The 19113-nt window shown below is 44.3% G+C and overlaps 1 protein-coding gene across 1 annotated transcript in view; it reads left to right on the top strand.

Annotated features, from left to right (window-relative positions):
• The first annotated feature begins 3242 nt into the window (after positions 1–3242).
• Positions 3243–19113, top strand: part of PGM2 (phosphoglucomutase 2) — a 37192-nt gene continuing 21321 nt past the window's right edge. The window contains exons 1-6 of the mRNA XM_039227030.1: positions 3243–3376; positions 8393–8560; positions 13206–13312; positions 15581–15665; positions 18042–18125; positions 18255–18448. Of these exons, the coding sequence (XP_039082961.1) occupies positions 3326–3376; positions 8393–8560; positions 13206–13312; positions 15581–15665; positions 18042–18125; positions 18255–18448 (689 nt within the window). The 5' untranslated portion in view covers positions 3243–3325. The remainder of the gene's footprint in view (positions 3377–8392; positions 8561–13205; positions 13313–15580; positions 15666–18041; positions 18126–18254; positions 18449–19113) is intronic.

The raw sequence follows: 19113 nt of genomic DNA on the forward strand, positions 1-19113 counted from the left end.
TCCAGTTCCCTCCGCGTAGTTGCAAATGGCAAGATTTCATTCTTTTTGATTGCCGAGTAATACTCCATATACATATACCACATCTTCTTTACCCATTCATCCATCAATGGACATTTGGGCTCCTTCCATTTGGCTATTGTCGATAGTGCTGCTGTAAACATTGGGGTGCATGTGCCCCTTTGACACGGCATAGCTGTATCCTTTGGATAAACACCTCGTAGTACAATTGCTGGGTTGTAAGGTAGTTCTATTTTTAATTTTGTGAGGAACCTCCATACTGTTTTCTAGAGTGGATGCCCCAGTTTGCTCAACAGGGCAAAAGAGATCCTTTTTCCCCGTATCCTCGCTAATATCTGTTGTTGCCTGAGTTGTTCATGTTAGCCATTCTAAGAGGTGTGAGGTGGTATCTCATTGTGGTTTTGATTGGTATTTCCCTGATGATGAGGGATGTTGAGCATTTTTTTTCATGTGTTGGTTGGCCATCTGGATGTCTTCTTTGGAGAATTGTCTATTCATGTCTTTTGACAATTTGGCAACTTCTTTGTTAAAAATTTTTCTTGGTTTAAAAATGCTATTCCTTTCTTTCCTTGAATGTTGAATACTGAGAACTCTGCCCCCTTGGTATCCCAAATAGGGGTGAAAATAGTACTGACTGGATGATGCCATGGCCACATAATACCATGCCAAGGAAAACAATGGAAAGTATCAAAATATCCTCCTTCAAACCCCACTCTTCACACCTCTGGAAGTGCAGCACTCACCTGCAGTCATTCTCTTCATGGAGGAAGTAATAGGGCCTGAAGCCACTACCTCCCTACCCCATCCACCCCACCCTGGCTGGATCTGGAAGCCACACAGACTGATCTCGGAGAGCTCTGGCTGAGGAGAGAGAAACACAGGCCAAGTGAGACTGCCTGGCCTCAGACTCTCTTGGTCCTGCAATTTCTGTCCTAACATGATTGAAAAGAAGGTTGGTCTGGGGGAGAGAATGAAACAGCCCCAAGTGGGGCAGATGTGCTGACAACCTGACAGATGGGGAGACTCAGTCTGCCCATCCTTCTTCACTGCCACTTGCCTATGCTCCAGTCTCTCAGGCCTTTTGGTTCAGGAGAAGGACCACGCTCCCAGGGTCTATCTGGAAAGCAGTTTCCAGGCTGCCTCCTGCACATTAACTGTGTACTTCCCTCATGTCTCCACATATGCTTCAAGTGTGCAGGAAGATTCCCAGAGCAGGAAGGCCCCCTAACGAACACCCTTCTGGAATCTCATTGGTTCCCTCCCAACAATTTTATCAGTCTGTAATAATATAGAAACTGGTATAATTATATGATTAATCTGCCTCTATAAACAGATATCATAAATCCTGGATATTTGTTTTCTTTTTAAAATTGAAATAGAACCTATAGAAAATGTACAATTCCTAAGCTCAGCCCAGTGAATTATTACAAAATAAATACACTTGGGCACCCACGATAGGGGTCAATAAAACAGTGCAGACATCCCAGAAAGCACTCTCCTCCTTCTCAAAGTCACCACTTCCCCCTGACATCCAAAGATTAATCTTACCTCCTTTTTCAAGTTTTTAATTGTTAAGATTTTTAAAATTGAGGTATGTACCATGAATTTGTGTACAGTGAAATTTACCTTTCAAAGTATGCAATCCTGTGAGTTTTCATAAACAGAGTTGTGTTTATCACAACCTCAGTCAAGATACAGAACAGTTCCCTCATCCCCAAAATTCCCTTGTATGACTTGTAATCAACCCCTCTCCCTCACCCCAGTTCTTGTAACCCACTGATTTGTTTTCTTTCCCTGTAGTTTTACCTATCCTACCATGGCATATGTATGGAATGGTCTAGTATTTGGAGTGGGGGCGGGGGAAGGCAAGAGAGAAGGGCTGGCCTCTTTCACTCAACCTAATGTTAGTAAGATTTGTCCATGATGTGTATAACAGTTGTTCATTTTCATTGCTGTATGAATTTGCCATAATTTAGTTACATTTCTGTATGAACACACCACAGTATTATCCACTGTATTGTTGGTGGACATAAAATTGTTTCTAATTTGGGGCTATTGCAGATAATGCCGGTAGAAACGTTCTTATACACGCCGTTTCATGCTCACACTATGCATCTTCTTCACGGTTTAATGATCCCAAGGTAATGAAGATGTACTCCTACCTTAGTTTCTAGAATTTTCATTCTAGTTTTCACACTTAGATCTACAACTGACCTGGAATGAGTAGTATTTGCATGTGGTATGAAGCAGGGGCTCAAGTTTCTTTTCCCCTTTTTGCGACCTGGATATCCAGTTGACCACCACCATTAAATGTAAAAAATTAAAAAGTCCTTTCACCTTGCTGTACAGTGTCACCTCTGAAATAAGTTGTCCATGCATGTGTAATAGTGTTTCTGGGCTATCCGTTCTGTTCCACCGTCTATACATGTCAATCTTCCCACTGTGTTCTTCTTTTTCAAAATTTGTGTCAGTTATTTGTGACCCTCAGAATTTCTCCCTAGCTTTTATGCTCCTATCTGAGTTTACTCATCCTTGGTCCCAGTACTCACAAGGGGCCGGCGCACACTAGGAACTCAATGAATAGCTGCTGTGGGGATGGAGGAGTCCTCGGGATCTTTCAGAGATGATGATAAAGACTCTCGAGTGCCAGATCTCAGCGACGTCCTCCCCACCTCCACTACCCCGGGCACCCCTCTCCTTCCATCCTCCACTACGCTGCCCACCCCCCACCCCCCACCCCCCACTCATCCGCCCCACCTCCTCCTCCCCCTCCCCGCCCGCCCAGAGGCTCTCTGGTAAACTGATAGGAGCCTGAGCTCGTCACTTTCCTCCCAGACACACCCTTCCCAGCAACCGGTTCGCCCCGCCCCGCCTCCGCCTCTCCCGGCCCCGCCTCCTCCTGTCCCCGCCCCGTTTCCGCACTCCAGACCCCGCCTCCGTCTCTCCCCGCCCCGCCTCCCTCGGCCTGACCTCAGCTTCTCTCCGCCCCCCCTCCTTCTCTCCTGGCCCCGCCTCCTTCTCTCCTGGTCCCGCCTCCGCCTCTCCAGGCCCGGCCTCGGCCTCTTCCCGCCCCACCTTCTCCTGTCCCCGCCCCGTTTCCCCACTCCAGGCCCCGCCTCTGCCTCTCCAGGCCCCGCCTCCATTTTCCCCGCCCCGCCTCCCCCGGCCTGGGCTCAGCTTCTCTCCGCCCCGCCTCCGCCTCTCCTGGCCCCGCCCCCGCCTCGCCCAGCCGGGTCTCGGCCTCTCCGGGCCGGGACGGAAGAGCAGTCCCGCAGCTTTCCCAACTGGGCTGCTGGCAGCACCGGACATGGACACCCGGCTGGACCAGGAGACTGCGCGGTGGCTGCAGTGGGACAAGGTGAGGGACGACAGGGGGTGGGAGCATGCGATGGAGAAGTGGGGCCCCTCCGCACCCCCCAGGAGCCCCCGCCTTTCCTGCGCGGAGCGCGGGTGCCGGAGCTTCCTTCCCGCCCGCCGCTCGCACCTGCAGGGCCCGCGGCCGGTGGAGAACCGGAGCTGGGGTACTGAATTACGAACATGCAGATTACGACCTGCTGTTAGGGAGTCACCAGCACCCCCATGAGGCCACAGCTCGCTCCCTCAGCGGCCGGGCTTCCTCTCTGGGGAAGTGGAACCCACCGGGGCATATTGATGCAAGGCGCGTTTCAATACATCCACACAAAGGAAGTAGAGCCCCTCATAGGTTGTAGTACTTACAGATCCAAGGGGTGGGGGGCAGTATGCAGAGAGCCGGGGCATGGTCAGTGCTCCGTCCCAGGTCACCAGAGAGAGGGCAGGGTAGCAAACGCCCATTAGAAAGTGGTTAGGGCGGCGGTCTCCAACTTTTCCCCAGGCTGAACTCTGAGTGGTTATTTAAAAGGTGCCCCGGAAAAAGCAAAGCGAAAACTTGGGGCGGGAATGCCTCTGGGTGCGAGCAGAGTTATAATGTTGTCAAATGACTTGGCAGCAACTCAGAACGACAAAGATGTTTTTCTCATCAAATGCGGGAAGACGGAGGAAGAGGAAGCAGGGAGTGGCCAGGCCTCCTTGCGTTTGGCCTGCACTTGGCAAATCCGGAGCAAACCCGGAAAAGTTTGTCCCGGGACAAAGCCAGCCATCTGGCCGCCTGGGGCTGCAAGTCCGGGAGTGGGAGAGCGAGCCTGAGCTGATCCGGACTCGGCCGGGCTCTGGGGTCGTGTCCAATTGGGGCGTGCCCACGTGTCCGCGTCACTCAGACCGCTGGCTCGTCCTCTAGTAGTAGGCTGTGCATCCCCAGAGACCCGGAATTGTCCCGTCCAGCCTATTTTTTTTTTTTTTTTTGCTCCTGGGAACTTGGCAGAGAGCAGCATTCCCCATCCACCTCTCACAGGTGCTCGGTTGTGAACGTGCATGCTCCTCATTGGGCCCGCCTGGCCTCAGGTGTTTTCTTCTGGTCTCCGACTTTGCTGGAAAGACAGAAGGGAACGCCTTGAGCACACTAGCTTTTCTCCTGTTCACTCTCTTAGGTGCTAGAGCAGAGGGAGAGGATCAGGGACCCCGCTGTAGACAGCACCTCCTCCCTTCCTGTCTAACTTTCCTACTTGCCCCTTGGGACAGGCTGTTTGTTTCCCCCGGAATGTTCCCTGGCTCTTCTGCTGAATTTGTTTCTCAAGCAGTTACTCCTGTTTCAGGTCTGAACTTAAATGTGATTTATGTAGAGAGGCCCTCCCTGGAAACCAATGGTAAATTATATCTCCCTAATTGGTCTACATCCGCCAAAACAAATAGGAAACACAAAAAACCCCCACAAAAATTGGTAAGTTTATTTGTTTAATGTCTGGCCCCAGGGCTGATTTCAAAGGCAGGACGTGTGTAGGGGTGGCACAGACCCTGTTTTAGGAGGGCCCCGCCCTCTGCTGTCCTGTTCTGAAATTCACTTGTTGAATAAGGAGTCCCGTGTTTTCATTTTGCTCTGGACCCAGACAAGTTACACAGCTGTGCCTGTCCACTCCTCCACCAACTTCCGTGGTTTTCAGGGCCTGACCCAGGGCACCTAGCAGATCCCTAAGATGCTGGTAGGATGAAAGGAGGGAGAGTGTAAGCTCTGTTAGCAGGGGCCAGGCCTTCCTCCTTCCCCACGGCCCCTACACATGAAAGAAACGTGAGCACATCTCTTGCAGGATGCCATTGGCAACTCCTTGGGTGGCTTTTCTTTTCCTGGAAAGACAGCCCTGTAATTCTTTAGGGAAGGAAAATGTTTCCATTTCTGATAACTTCGTAACTTGAAGTGGGCAGAATCCTTTTAAAGCCGTAATTGATCATGCGTTTTAAACCCACGAAACTTTCTCTCTGAAGAAATTGAAACCCAATTTCCGCCAAGATCTTGTATCTGTGTATGGAATGAGTACTTCCCTGGGTAGAGGCGAAGGGCACGTTATCCTTTTTAGCTTTTAATTTAATTTAGCTTTTAATTTCTTCTGCTCCTCTTGCTCTTTCTTGCTCCGTGTCTTCCTTGGTTTAAGACAGACCCCAGGTGGGGGACCATCCTGTCTACCAAAGGCACTGCAAGCCCTCTGGTCTGATTGCCCTACGTTGTATAGCTGTTCCTGTCCACTCCCTCACTGGTGCGTAGGGCCTGACAGTGCACTGCTCAAGGCAGGTACCCTCTGCATTTCCACCGTGCTTTCATTCCGTCTGTCTAGGCTGTTGGCTTTGGTCACCCTCACACTGATTCTAATCTCTGCTTCCCTCCTGATTTTGTATTCTTATCTCTCTGCCTCCTTTGGTTTCTGTCAGGCTATTTGGTCTTTTATGGCTATCAAAGGACAGTTGGCATTTTCCAAATCTACCGTGTACACAGGAGAATCACTGGATATTGTGTGTGACCTTAAAGTCTGTGTTGTCTCATTCACTCAGCAAATATTTATTGAGCCTCTTTAATATTCCAGATGTGAGCCCTTCCTTGAGGGCACATGACAATCTGATTGATTGGATTGTGCTCTATGATCACTGGCTATTGCTCTTAACCCAAAAGGTGGGGTTTTATGTGACCCGAATCAAGGTAGAACAATCTGGAAATGTGGGTTCATTCCAGAAAGCAAAGGTTTTATTGCAGTAGCATTTCAGATTTTAATGGTGTGGCCTATCTTGGCTGCATGTTCATGTAGTTGGATTGTGACTGTAAGATAAAGTGTTTACTCTGTTTTTCTTCTGATGTGTTACTTTAAAAGCCTGATGTGGAATTAATGTGATTGTCATTTTCCTCCATTCTTAACATTTTCTGCAACTCTTGTACAAAGAAAATAGGGCCATGTACAATGAACTTACATGGCTCATATGGGCCTCTATTTGAAACACTTAATGTAATAGAAAAAGCACTAGATCACTGTTCAAGCAAGTCACTTAATCTGAGTCTTCCCCATTGATGAGTTGGGGTTTTTGTTATTTGTCTGCCTCTTGCAGCCATTGCATACTTCAAATTTGAGAGAATTGGACAAATTATGACACAATAGTTAAGGTTTTTTTTTTTTTAAAGTTTATTTATGTATTTATTTTGAAAGAGAGAAAAAGCTTGAGTTGGGGAGAGGCAGAGAGAGAGGGACTGAGAGGGTCCCAAGCAGGCTCTTCATCGCAGGGCTCAAAACCACGAGCCGAGCCGTGAGATCATGATCTGAGCTGAAGTCAGACACTTACCTGACTGAACCAACCAGGTGCCCCGCAAGGTTTTGATTTAAATTGTAAAATCTCATAACTCTGGGGGAAATTTTGAAGATATTAGGGAAGAAAATGAACATTAGATTACAACTAAGTGCCAGGCAGAGAGCAAGGTTTTACATTAATTTAATGTAAACTACCTCTAAACCACCTTGTAAAGAAGGGTCTAGACTGTTCCCATTTTACAGATGAGAAAACTGAGAATTCAAGAAGCTAAATCATCTACCCAAGTACATAGAGGCAGTAAGTGATGATGCGGCTGGCATTCCATTCTGGGTGTTAGACTCCAAAACCATGTGTTCATTCCATTTCTCCAAAAGCACTTGCCTTGATAGGCAAAATAAACAAACAAATAAAATAACACAACACATGATAAAGGAGAAAATGGGCTGCCTGCGTGGCTCGGTTAAGCATTCGACTTCGGCTCAGGTCATGATCTATCTCATAGTTAGTGAGTTTGAGCCCTGCATCAGGCTTTGTGCTGACCGCCTGCTTCAGATATTGTCTCCCTCTCTCTCTCTGCCCTGCCCCCGCCCCTGCTCACACTCTGTCTTTCTCTCTCAAAAATAAATAAGCATTTAACAATTTTAAAAAATAAAGGACAAAACTATTTTCTTCTGCTCACAACACTTCTGACCCCAAATGTGTGGGTTTTCCACAGCAAGTTAATTTGCAATTCTCCATGGATACCAACTGGATTTCCTACAATTTAACTCACTTCTGACACTAACTACTCAAAGTCAGCACAGACCTCCCTCTCCGAGCTTAGGGGCTCCTTCTCACAAAACTGACCTCACTTTAGACGTTAGTCCAAAGCCCCAGGTTGTCGCCTGACTCCTGACCAACCAGTGATAAATCAGGGGTTCCCGAGACCCCCCTCCTCGGGTTTGATAATTTACTAGAACAGCTCGCAGAATTCAGGAAAGCGCTTTGTTATTATAAAGGACACAACTCCGGAACAGCCAAATGGAAAGCTGCACAGGACGGAGTATGTGGGAAGTGGTACCGACCTTGCACGCCCTCTCCAGAGGTGCTGCGCTCCTGGCACCCCAAGTGTTCACCAGCCCAGAAGGCCTCTGGATCGGGTTGCTGAGGGGTTTTGTGGACGTTCTGTTACCTAGATGCGACTGAATCATTGGCCACTGGTGAGTGGACTCAACCTCTGAGCCCACTAATCCCAAATTGGTTCCCCTGGCAACCAGCCCCGCCCACCAGGAGTCCCTCATTAGCATAAACTCAGGTGTGGCTGAAAGGGGCTTATTATGAATAATAAAAGATATTCTTACCCCTACCTCTTGGGAAGTTACAAGGGTTTTAGAAGCTCTGTTACAGGAACTAGAGACAAAACCAAAATAATATATTTCTTATCATTCACAATATCACACATAATTTTTAAAAAATTGAATCACGATGTTGTACATGTGAAACTAATGGAACATTGTGTGTCCACAACAACAAAAAACTTATATTTCAAATTGCAAATCCACCAGAAAATTGAGAAGCCACATATATATGGCTTTTCAAATATATATCTGGCTTTTCAAATATATATATAGCTTTTCAGATATATACATTTTTCCCTCTACAGGTTAAATTATTGTGGGTCTTTTTTTTTAATATTTCAGATTTTTATTCTGTTATTCAGCTGGCTGTGTCTGTTGTATACATTTCTGTTTTGCAGAATCCTTTAACTTTGGAGTCAGTGAAACAACTAATTGCAGATGGGAATAAAGAAGAACTACAAAAATGCTTTGGGGCTCGAATGGAGTTCGGAACCGCTGGCCTTCGAGCCGCTATGGGAGCAGGAATTTCTCATATGAATGACTTGACCATCATCCAAACTACACAGGTATCCCATTTTCATATTTCTTGGTTATTCTTTTTTTTTATTAATTTATTTATAGGAGAGAGAGAGAGGGAGGGAGGGATAGCGTGAACAGGGGAGGGTCAGAGAGAGAGGGAGACACAGACTCTGAAATAGGCTCCAGGCTCTGAGCTGGCAGTCAGCGCAGAGCCCGACCCAGGGCCCGAACCCACGAACCGCGAGATCATGACCTAAGCGAAAGTTGGACGCCTAACCGACTAAGCCACCCAGGCGCCCCTCTTGGTTATTCTTAACACATCCTCAGCGTTAAAAGATAAAAATGAGGCATGTTAAACATTTTAAGAGTTCATTTGAGCAAAAGTCTGTTTGAATTGGGCAGTGCCAAACTGGAAGTAGTTAGGAACACCCCACTGTAGGGGCTGGAAGAAAAACTCACAAAGGAGAGGCAGGAACGAGGCAAGGAAATTCATAGATGGGGAGGGGTTGCCTTATTTGGGGAACACTTGGAGGCAGTTTGTAATTAGCTGTCCTTAGGTTTTAATTTCTTAACCTTGAGGCATTTCCAGGCTTGGGCTTTCCTTCGCTTCTATAGACCAGGAAGGCATTAAAGCCTCCTCAGTCTAATGGCCTCCTTGTCTAATTAATATAACCCCAGGCTCCTTTTGTATTTGAGGGACCTAATTTGTTTTAATTATGGCCGGGTCTTGTGAGTTCACCAAGGCACAGGGACATTTACTCAGTAAAGTAAGGCTTGTGCAGTTGGTTAAAGGGATACTTGTTTCAAAATTCATACAAAATTTATACAGCCTGGGTGGCTCAGGCGGTTGAGTGTCTGTCTGGCTTCGGCTCAGGGCATGATCTCATGTATCAAAATTCGAACCCAACATTGCGCTCGTTGCTGTCAGCTCAGAGCCTGCTTCAGATCCTCTGTTCCCTTCTTTCTTTGCTCTGTCCCTGCTTGCACTCTCTCTCTCAAAAGTAAATAAAAACGTTTTTAAAAATTCATATAGCCGTCCTCCCTTTCATTTAACAGAGATTTATTGAATGCTTACTCTCTGCCGGGCTTTCGAGATATAACAGTGACTAAACAGATTCCCGTGTAACTTTCATTCCAGTGCAAATCCACCAGCTAAACTGATGATTTTTATGGTCTTGTAATGTTTGCAATGGTGGAGAAGGTACAAGCATCGAAAAGCGTTTCTAACTGTCAGAATAACCAGGGGCAGATTCGATTTCACTTTAATTTATAAGATAGGTGGAAATTATTGCTGAGTTCCTTTGCCTTCATTTGTAAATTTTACTGTCAGAGTCTACACCCAGCTTCTAGGAATAGAGATGAATCTTTTGATGAAACAGAAGATCTGCCACAGAGTAGCCAGAGTTTTGTTAATGAGGGAAATGAAAAACAGATTAATTCAGTTTCTTCAACTATATAAAATGTAGGTTAAAAAATGAAGGTGACTTTGGGGCGCCTGGGTCTCTCAGTTGGTGAAACGCTGGACTGTTGATTTCAGCTCAGGTCATGATCTCACGGTTTGATAATCATGATCTTTCATCTCAGGTCATGAGATCGAGTCCTGTGTCAGGCTGTGCACTGACATCGTGTAGACTGCTTGGGATTCTCTCTGTCCCTCTTCTTCTGCCTCTCCCCCACTTGCACTCATACATGCATGCATGCATGCTTGCATGCTCTATCTCTCTCAAAAAAGAAAAAAGAGAGAGAGAAAGAAAATGTAGGTGACTTTAATTCTGAAGGGAAAAAGGGCTAGAAAAATTGACTAATGATTATGTGTACCTTACATGTACCTCCCAGTATAAAAGGCAGACTTGGGCATGTTCTAATGAAACCCTAATAAGGAAGTCTTGCATAAGGGTATGGAGTTGCCATGGGAACCCTGGCAACAAATTTCTGAAATCTTTTTTGAGGGGAGGCTTACAATGGAGTGAGCCTGGGAATCCTATTCTAGTTTATGGTTTGCATGGGATTATGCCTCGGTAAAGTCACCCTCTGCTCTAGGTAATAGGGCTGTATAACTAATCACCCAAAACATAGTGGTTTTGAACAACAGCCGCATTTATTTTGCTCACAAATCTGTAGCGGAGGTGGAGGTCATCACAGCGGAGGGACAGCTCATCTCTGCTGGACTTGGCATTCCCTAGGCCAGCTTAGAGGCTGGAATCACCTGAAAGCTCATTCATGCACACATCTGCAGTTACTGCTGACTTTGGCTGAGAGCTTAGCTGGAGCTGGAACATTCTGTGTGCCCTGGGCTTCCTTACAGTATGGCTCAGAGAGCAGCCAATGACAGCATCCAGAGAGAGTGTGCACAGGTGGAAGCAGTATTGATTTTTATGACCCAGCCTTGAAAGTCACACAAATTCAGTCAATTCCATCATATTCTCTATCTGTTAGAGCGACTCAGTAAGGCTGTTCCTGTTCAGGGGAGGGCACATGGATGCTCACCTCTCAACGGAGGAACGTCACTGTCCCATTAGAGGAGCCCAGGGAATGGGATGTATCCACATGGCTATCTTTGGAAAGTCCAATTGGTTACATCTCCATTAGGCTTAATTGTTAGAGGATTCTAAGGAATTCTAGATGAACTCAGAGCCTTTTCTCCTGTATTCATCTACATCTAGTTTCTGAGTATGATGAAATTTATCCTCAGAAAAGTGTTGGGCCCTGTCTCACACATCTTCTCCCCCAGGGGAATTGGCCTCTTCTGGGAGTAGACCTTCTGATCGTTAAGAATCCTACAAAACTAAAATGAGTAGATCCTTTAAAGATCAGCTGATTCAACCAGCCACCCCTTGTGATAATTTCCTCTACAGTCCCCCACCACTTTGAACTGATTACCCGGCCTACACTGTAAATTTACAATAGGCGACACAGAAGTTGAAAGATGTGACAGTTTTATGACATCTGCAGGTACATTTTTAAAGTCTTAGGCGTGGTTTCAAAATCAGAGAAAGAGGATTCCCAGGACAAACAACTCACAGTTTGAGATTTTGAAACCATACAGAATTCCTTTATTCTGTCCTATGATAACATTTCAATTCTGAAAATCGCCCTCATCCCACACTGAGCCTTCTCTAGAATAAACAAACCCTCTTCCCTTAGCCATTTTCTCAAACCCTTAATCTCAGCTGGCCCCAGAGTTTTGTATTATTTTCTTTTTTGATATTTGCTTATTTTGGGGAGGGTGCAAGCAGGAGAGGGGTAGGAAGAGGGAGACAGCAGACAAGCCCGATGTGGGGCTCCAACTCATGAACCTGGGAGATCATGACCAGAGCCGAAGTCAGACGCTCAACTGACTGAGCCACCCAGGTGCCCCAGCCTCGGAGTATTTTTAAAGAGGTTTGGTGGTGTAAAGCTTCTGGGCTTAGACTGAGTGATTTTTGTGCCCTTGAACACTGGGGCCACAGGACAGTGGTCCACTGGGGCTAGGGAGAGGGTGTAAGCCTTAGAGGCATCTGGGTATCTTCTGGAAAACCCACAAAACCAATGTACATGTGTCCTTATTCCTATATTGCTCAACTCAAAAGATTAGCCCAGTGCAATATTTTTGCCTGCAAAAAAACTGAAAGCATTCTCAATTGGCACTGTTCTGGCCACAAAACTGTGAAATATCTCCCCTACCAAAAATAAAAGTTACATTTATTTTCTAAAAGACCTCCTTCAAGGGAGGGGACAAAAAAACCCGCTTTCTTCAGTCCAAGTAAAGTAAGTAATGTTCTTACCCAGTCAGCCAGAGTTCTGTTTGTTCTGTACTAAAACCTATTTTTTCCAGTGATATAAACCTATTGAGTTCAAAGTTCACTGTTTTCTAATCTTTCATATTTCAGATCAATGTGAGGTTATTGCACACACTGAGATACAGAAATTACGTGTTCCATCAGTTGTAGGCAGGTGATAATAGCCCAACCTCTGCACAATTTTTATATGTTAATTGACTATGCTGTGTAATTAGACTGATAAGGCCTCCATGAAAGTTTGGCTTGCTGGAAAACAAGATCACAAGTAGAACAGGTTTAGACCAGATGATTGTCAAAAGCTTACAAAACATATTAGTTTCTTTGATCTTCTGATGTTACAGAGCAGGCTGAAATGTCTGAAACATCTCCTGTCCCCAGTCAGACATTTCAGAACTAGTATAAAGGGAGGAATATAGACTTTAAAGGAAAATAATAAAAATAATGTTCATAACAGCAAACACATGGTGCTCACTTGGAATTGGATTGTCAGCACTCAACATATTTTAATTGATTTAATCTTTAAAACAGCCCTTTGGGGTCGGTACTATTGTTTTCCCCGTTTGACAGAACAGGAAACCGAGGCACCAAGTAATGAAGGGATTTGTCATTTACTCATAGGTGGCAGAGTTGAGTATAAAGTCCACCAATAATGTGTGCTTTGAACCCCTACACTGTACCACCTCCAACCAGACCCAGGCAGAAATCCAGGCTCTGCTATTCATGTGTCCCGGCAAGCCTCCCTGAGCCTTAACTTTCCCAACTGTAAAACGGATTCCTTGGCAAAACTGATCTGGGGGTTGCCGATAATAGATACTAAGTGTCTAGCACAGTACCTGCTACATATAGTTAGACAGTAACTGAAGCTGTTATTTTCTTATTCAGTTTGTTTCATTATCCATGGGATACTTTTCAGGGATTTTGCAGATACCTGGAAAAACAATTCAGCGACCTGAAGCAAAGAGGTGTCGTGATTAGCTTTGATGCTCGAGCTCATCCACCAAGTGGAGGCAACAGCAGAAGGTATTTAAAGATATTTAAGAAACCATTTTGTTATAGTGTATTTGGTGGGTTTGTTTTTAATCACTTTACATACATTTGTCAGCTATATCACTTAACTCTAAAAATGAGTCCATTCTGTTCGCAACTTTAAGAATTCTGATTTTTCATTTAAGAGAATGAAATTATTTAGACAATTTAGAATTTAATATGTATCTAAATGAAAGACATTTTTAAAGGGGCAACATTGTTTCTCCCTTTCTCTCTCTTCCATTTATGTCATTTTTTTCTTCCACTTTTCATAAGCCACATGAGCTCCTTCCCATTCTAGAACACCTGCTTTAAGCTGCATTCTTGTATCGTTTCTAAACCATTGGGACTCTCATGTAGCTATAAGCAGATGATGATGAGGCAGATGATGACGGTGATGAGGGTAATAGCAGCAATTATTCCAGTGCTGAGTTTGAACCAGGCCCCCAGGTGTTTACTCATTTCATTGTCACAACAGCCTATAAAGTGTACTTTTTTCTCTGTGATCTTCTGAGATCATGAAGTGAGAGAGGGAGCCACAGTTTCAGCCTAACGAAGCTGACATCAGTGTAAAGAGTAAACATCTTACACGCTGTGGACTGTCCAGCCTGTCACAATTACTCAGCTCTGGCATGGAGCACAAGCACAGTCATAGATTATACATATTGAGCGGGCATGGAGGTGTTCCAATAAAACTTTATTTACAAAATGGGCTGTGGATTGCCAACCCCTGCTCTTGACCCTCTTTTTTACTTGAACACTTCCTCTATTCTGATGAATTTTTTGGCACTGTAGAGTAGAAGTGTTAGTAGTTTCTTAGGTTAGAAGAACATACAAGTATTTAATATTAATGGAAAGTCCCCATACCTTCATGGTACAGGCTGAGTTCATAGAGTCCTAATCTTTGCCCATCAGGAGCTTCTCTGTGCAGTTCTGAGGAGGGGAACATAGCTGGGGCATAAGATTAGATGACACCAGCCCGCAGCCTGAACTCACAGTGACGTAAGATTTTTGCCCTTAAGCTGTAGGCTCAAAAATGTGTGTTATGTCAACAGCGCTAGAGAGGAACTGTAGCCCTAGATTTATAAGAGAGTGACATCGTATAAGCGAGAAAATCAGTTTGTCAGTTTTCACTTAACGAATTTACAGTTAGAATTAGGTCATAACATGCTTCCCTGGCCCAGAGGCGAATCACATGATCCAGGCAGAGCATGCCCAGTGCTGTATGTGGCTAATTGCACTGTTGAGCTTCTGAAATTGCTTCATTTTAGGCTGACAGACCTGCTTCTGGTTGATACATCCTTCATATGTGCTCATATTGTCAGTGAAGTTATAGATATTCCTTGCTCTGGCCTTGGAGCCATATCACTTCTTTAATGTGACGGCCATATGAGTTTATGGTTCACGTCTCAGTGTTTGATGGGATAGAGTGGAGCCCCGGGTTGCTCTCTATCACCAACAACGTGCAGATATTTAGAAACTGCAGCATAAATATTAAACCAATTCACGGTAAAACACTCATGATGAGTAAATGGAATCTTCTTAAAGAGTTAGAAACCATTGCAGTCTCAGAATTTTATGTAAGGAACTGTTTGTTTATTCCTCCGTCTTCCAATTTTAAATATCTGGTGGGAAACATAAACAGTAACTGTCAAGCATATGCAGAAAACACATTGAATCTTTCTTGTGCAGATTGGTAACTTAGTTTGTGTATATAATGTATATGTTGAGTGCCTCCCTTGCTCCTTTTAAGATGGCGCCTTTAAAAGCAGCCAGAACATGTGATAAACTTATCAAGTCATTTCAGTTCTAATGAATGCAGTTTAGACTTCATTCAGATTTTTATTAATACTGTTTTTGCTGAATTTTATTTTTTTATGAGTTTCCTTATATAGAAGCCTTTTTTTTTTTTTTTTTTTTTTTTTTTTGCTGTCAAAATCATTTTTGTATTTCTGTGGATCCTAAGAATTTTAACACTTGAGTTGTTAAAGCACAGAGATTTCTTTGTGCCCACCCAGCTCCAAGAAGAGTGTTTGACATGGGACAACTGTCTGGCTTTCCTTGGCCTTAGTCCCATTTCTGTCCAATAAAGGGGTAGAACGAGACGACGTCTAAGATGCCTCCAGCTTGAATGCTCTCTGCCAATGGAAATAGAACAAACGAACCCAAAGAAGTGGTCGGACATTCATTTCCTGCTTCGCCCTCACGCACGGTCCCGACAGTCCTAATTCTCCTTTCTCTCTCATCACGCTGCGTTTCCAGGTTTGCCCGACTTGCTGCAACCACATTCATCACTCAAGGGATTCCTGTGTACCTCTTTTCTGATATCACCCCCACCCCCTTTGTGGTAAGCATCCCTTTCTGTTTATAATTTTCTATCATGGGATCAGGGATGGGATGTGGCTGCATTTTGCAGTCTTTGGGATTTGGGTATTTATATGACAGAAGAGCCCCTTGGCATTTATCATTATTCTCTCATCTCTCTGAGCATGGTTTTCCTACACCCTGGCAATATTGCTATGGTGTTCAACTTCCAGTGTGTCAGAATTTATTTTTTTTTATTTTTAAAATTTTTCTTTTTTTTCTTTTTTCTTTTTTAAATTATTTTATTTATTTTTGAGATAGAGAGAGACACACAGAGTATGAGAAGGGGAGAGAGAGAGAGGGAGACACAGAATCTGAAGCAGGCTCCAGGCTCTGAGCTGTCAACACAAAGCCCGATGTGGGGCTCGAACTTCTGAACCGCGAGATCGTGACCTGAGCTGAAGTCAGATGTTTAACCGGCTGAGCCACCTAGGCACCCAAGAATTGACTTTTTTTCTTTTCTTTTTTTTCTTTTTCTTTATTTCTAGGAGAGAGAGAGAGAGACAGCGTGAGCAGGGGAGGGTCAGAGAGAGAGGGAGACACAGACTCTGAAACAGGCTCCAGGCTCTGAGCTGGCAGTCAGCACAGAGCCCGACGCGGGGCTTGAACCCACGAACCGCGAGATCATGACCTAAGCAAAAGTCGGACGCTTAACCGACTAAGCCACCCAGGCGCCCCAAGAATTGACTTTTTTTCTAAGTGCAGTTTTCCTTTGGTTAGCATTCAAAGGATGTTTTAGCTGGTTAGCAAAATATTTTGTTGGTCATCTGTGTTTTCATTCGGTTTGTAGTTCTTTTTCTCATTGGCACAATGCCTTGGGTCCCAAAGGAAATGTCTTGGTCTAAATCTGAATTCACTTCAAACTAGCCTTACCCCAAATATTTTTGACAAGTTGATGCACCAGCTTTTCAGACAAATGTTTTGTTCTAAACACTTCATGCCCAGAACAAGAAGCGTGCTTGGCACATCTTAGTAAGTTTTATATGTAATTCTTAATGTAGCAGAACCTAAAGAAAAAGACAATAGGGTCTGTGACAACTGTTGTTTTTAAGTAGACAGAACTGTTAGGAACAGGGCCAGATGCTGAGAATATGCATTTTCAGAAATTAAGCCAAAAACATGCTTAGAATGAAGCTACGTACATGGAGTGGAGAAGAGAGCATCTAAATACAGAGGGCAGTCCCGCAGCTTGTGCTTCCTGGCTCTAGTGTGCTGACAAGTAGATGCATCACCTCCCAGACTGTAAATAACCCAGTACACACGCAATGTCCCGTCCAGACGTAGCTCGGATTTCACAGTTTGATGGCAAGGTTGCAATGTGTTCAAGCAACCTTGGACTTCTGTACTATGTAAGTGTTAACCGCTATGGTTTTTATATCAGACATGAATTATAGGAGTCTCTCATGATCATTTTCTCATGCTGTGGAGTGGTTCTCCTTTTTCCTTTGTTTTGGGGGTGTAAAATAACTCCTAAAGGGCCAAATGATCCCAGAGATTCTTGCTGGGAGGCTGGAAGGGGTGCAGATGGTTAGAATCTCCAGTAGCCTGTGTAGAGGAAATCTCAAAAGCAGCCATAGGGAGGCTAAGCCCACCCCTCTCCCTATTTGGAGAAGTAGCCTTGTAAAGATGGGGGCCAAGCAGAAATACACGAGAAGGATTTCTAACCCTGGAGTAGGCGATGAGTGAGCAAGCTATAGGAGCACTCTCCATGTCTTCAACATTTCCTTCCACGGTTCCCTAAAAGCAAATGGGAAAGAAGAGAAAGCCACTGGAGGGAAGAAACTGAATCCAGACGCTTCTGTTCCAAGCAGAAGGCTTAAAAGAATGTGAAATGAAAGATTCAGACCTTTTTGGGGCACCTGGGTGGCTTAGTCGGTAAAGCGTCTGACTTCAGCTCGGGTCATGATCTCATGGTTTGTAGGTTCAAGCCCTGCATTGGGTTCTGTGCTGACAGCTCAGAGCCTGGAGCCCATTTCAGATTTTGTGTCTCCCTCTCTCTCCGCCCCTCCCCATTCACCTGCTATATCTCTCTCGCTCTCAAAAATAAATAAACGTTAAAAAAATTTTTTAACTTTTTATTTGAACAATTTGCTTCCTCTACCAAGTGGAAGACAAAATGAGAAGGCACCTAGGAAAATCCTCACCTGTCTTGTTAGGGTGCATATCCCAGAGTTTTGAGCAGTGAGTCAGTTCTAAGGGAAATGCAAGTATACTTGGGTGTGGCACAAAAATATTGAATAATGCGTTATGATGTTTATGTTTATTAAAGGAAAACAAGCCAATACAAACAGTATACAATTAACACACTAAGTATATCCTGTTCTTTGTTTGAAACTGTTCTTGCTTCCTGCCTTGACAGCCCTACACCGTGCTGCATTTGAAACTTTGTGCTGGAATCATGATAACTGCCTCCCACAACCCAAAGCAGGATAACGGTTACAAGGTATTCACTCTGCGCTTTTCCCTCCACACCTGTGTCCTTCTATGTGTATCCTACACCTTCACTGAGTAGGTAACAAAGGCTTTCTTTCCATTAACCATAAGCCTTCTGGATTTTTCCTGGGTTCTCCAGGTCTACTGGGACAATGGAGCTCAGATCACCTCTCCTCATGATAAAGGAATTTCTCAAGCTATTGAAGAAAATCTAGAGCCATGGCCTCAAGCTTGGGACGATTCTTTACTTCATGGCAGTCCACTGCTTCATGACCCAAGTGCTTCCATCAGTAAGAGCTACTTTGAAGACCTTAAAAAATACTGTTTTCACAGGTAAATGGATCAATTGTAAACTCACCTCAGGTCAGTTAAAATATGTGATTTAGCCAAGTTCGATCAGTTTTCATTAAATTTTTCTCTTCAATTGATACATCTTCTGTAGCAGCATCTGGTTTCAGAGGCCATAGGTCAGGGGTTGGCAATTTTTCTTGAAAGGACAGATAATAAATATTTTTGGCTCTGTGAGCCATTGTATTATTACAAATACCCAACTGTTGTGGTAGTAGGAAAGCAGCTATAGATGATACAGGAATGAATGAGCACAAACATAGCTAGGTTAAAAAAAATTATTTACAAAAGCAGGTGGCTGACATTGGCTGTACTTTGGTGACCTCTGTGGTAGAATCATATATATATAGATATATATATGTATATACACATACATATATACACACACATACACATATATCTACACACACATATATATGCATGTGAGTGTATATATGTGTATGTGTATGTAAAAAAATAAACTTGCTGAAACGTAGCAAAAGGAGACACTGATTTTTTCATCTTTCTAGAAATTTCCTGTGCATATGCCAGCATATTATATGTGTAATATGTTTCAAAACCATAAATTGGAATATAGGGTGCATATAGTTTTTTCCTCCGGGTAATTTGTCATGGATGCCTTCTGTGTCGGCCCCGGTTGGTCCTGATTC

Source organism: Hyaena hyaena, unplaced genomic scaffold, assembly GCF_003009895.1.
Source record: "Hyaena hyaena isolate Hyena2069 unplaced genomic scaffold, ASM300989v1 scaffold_24, whole genome shotgun sequence".
NCBI lineage: Eukaryota > Metazoa > Chordata > Mammalia > Carnivora > Hyaenidae > Hyaena > Hyaena hyaena.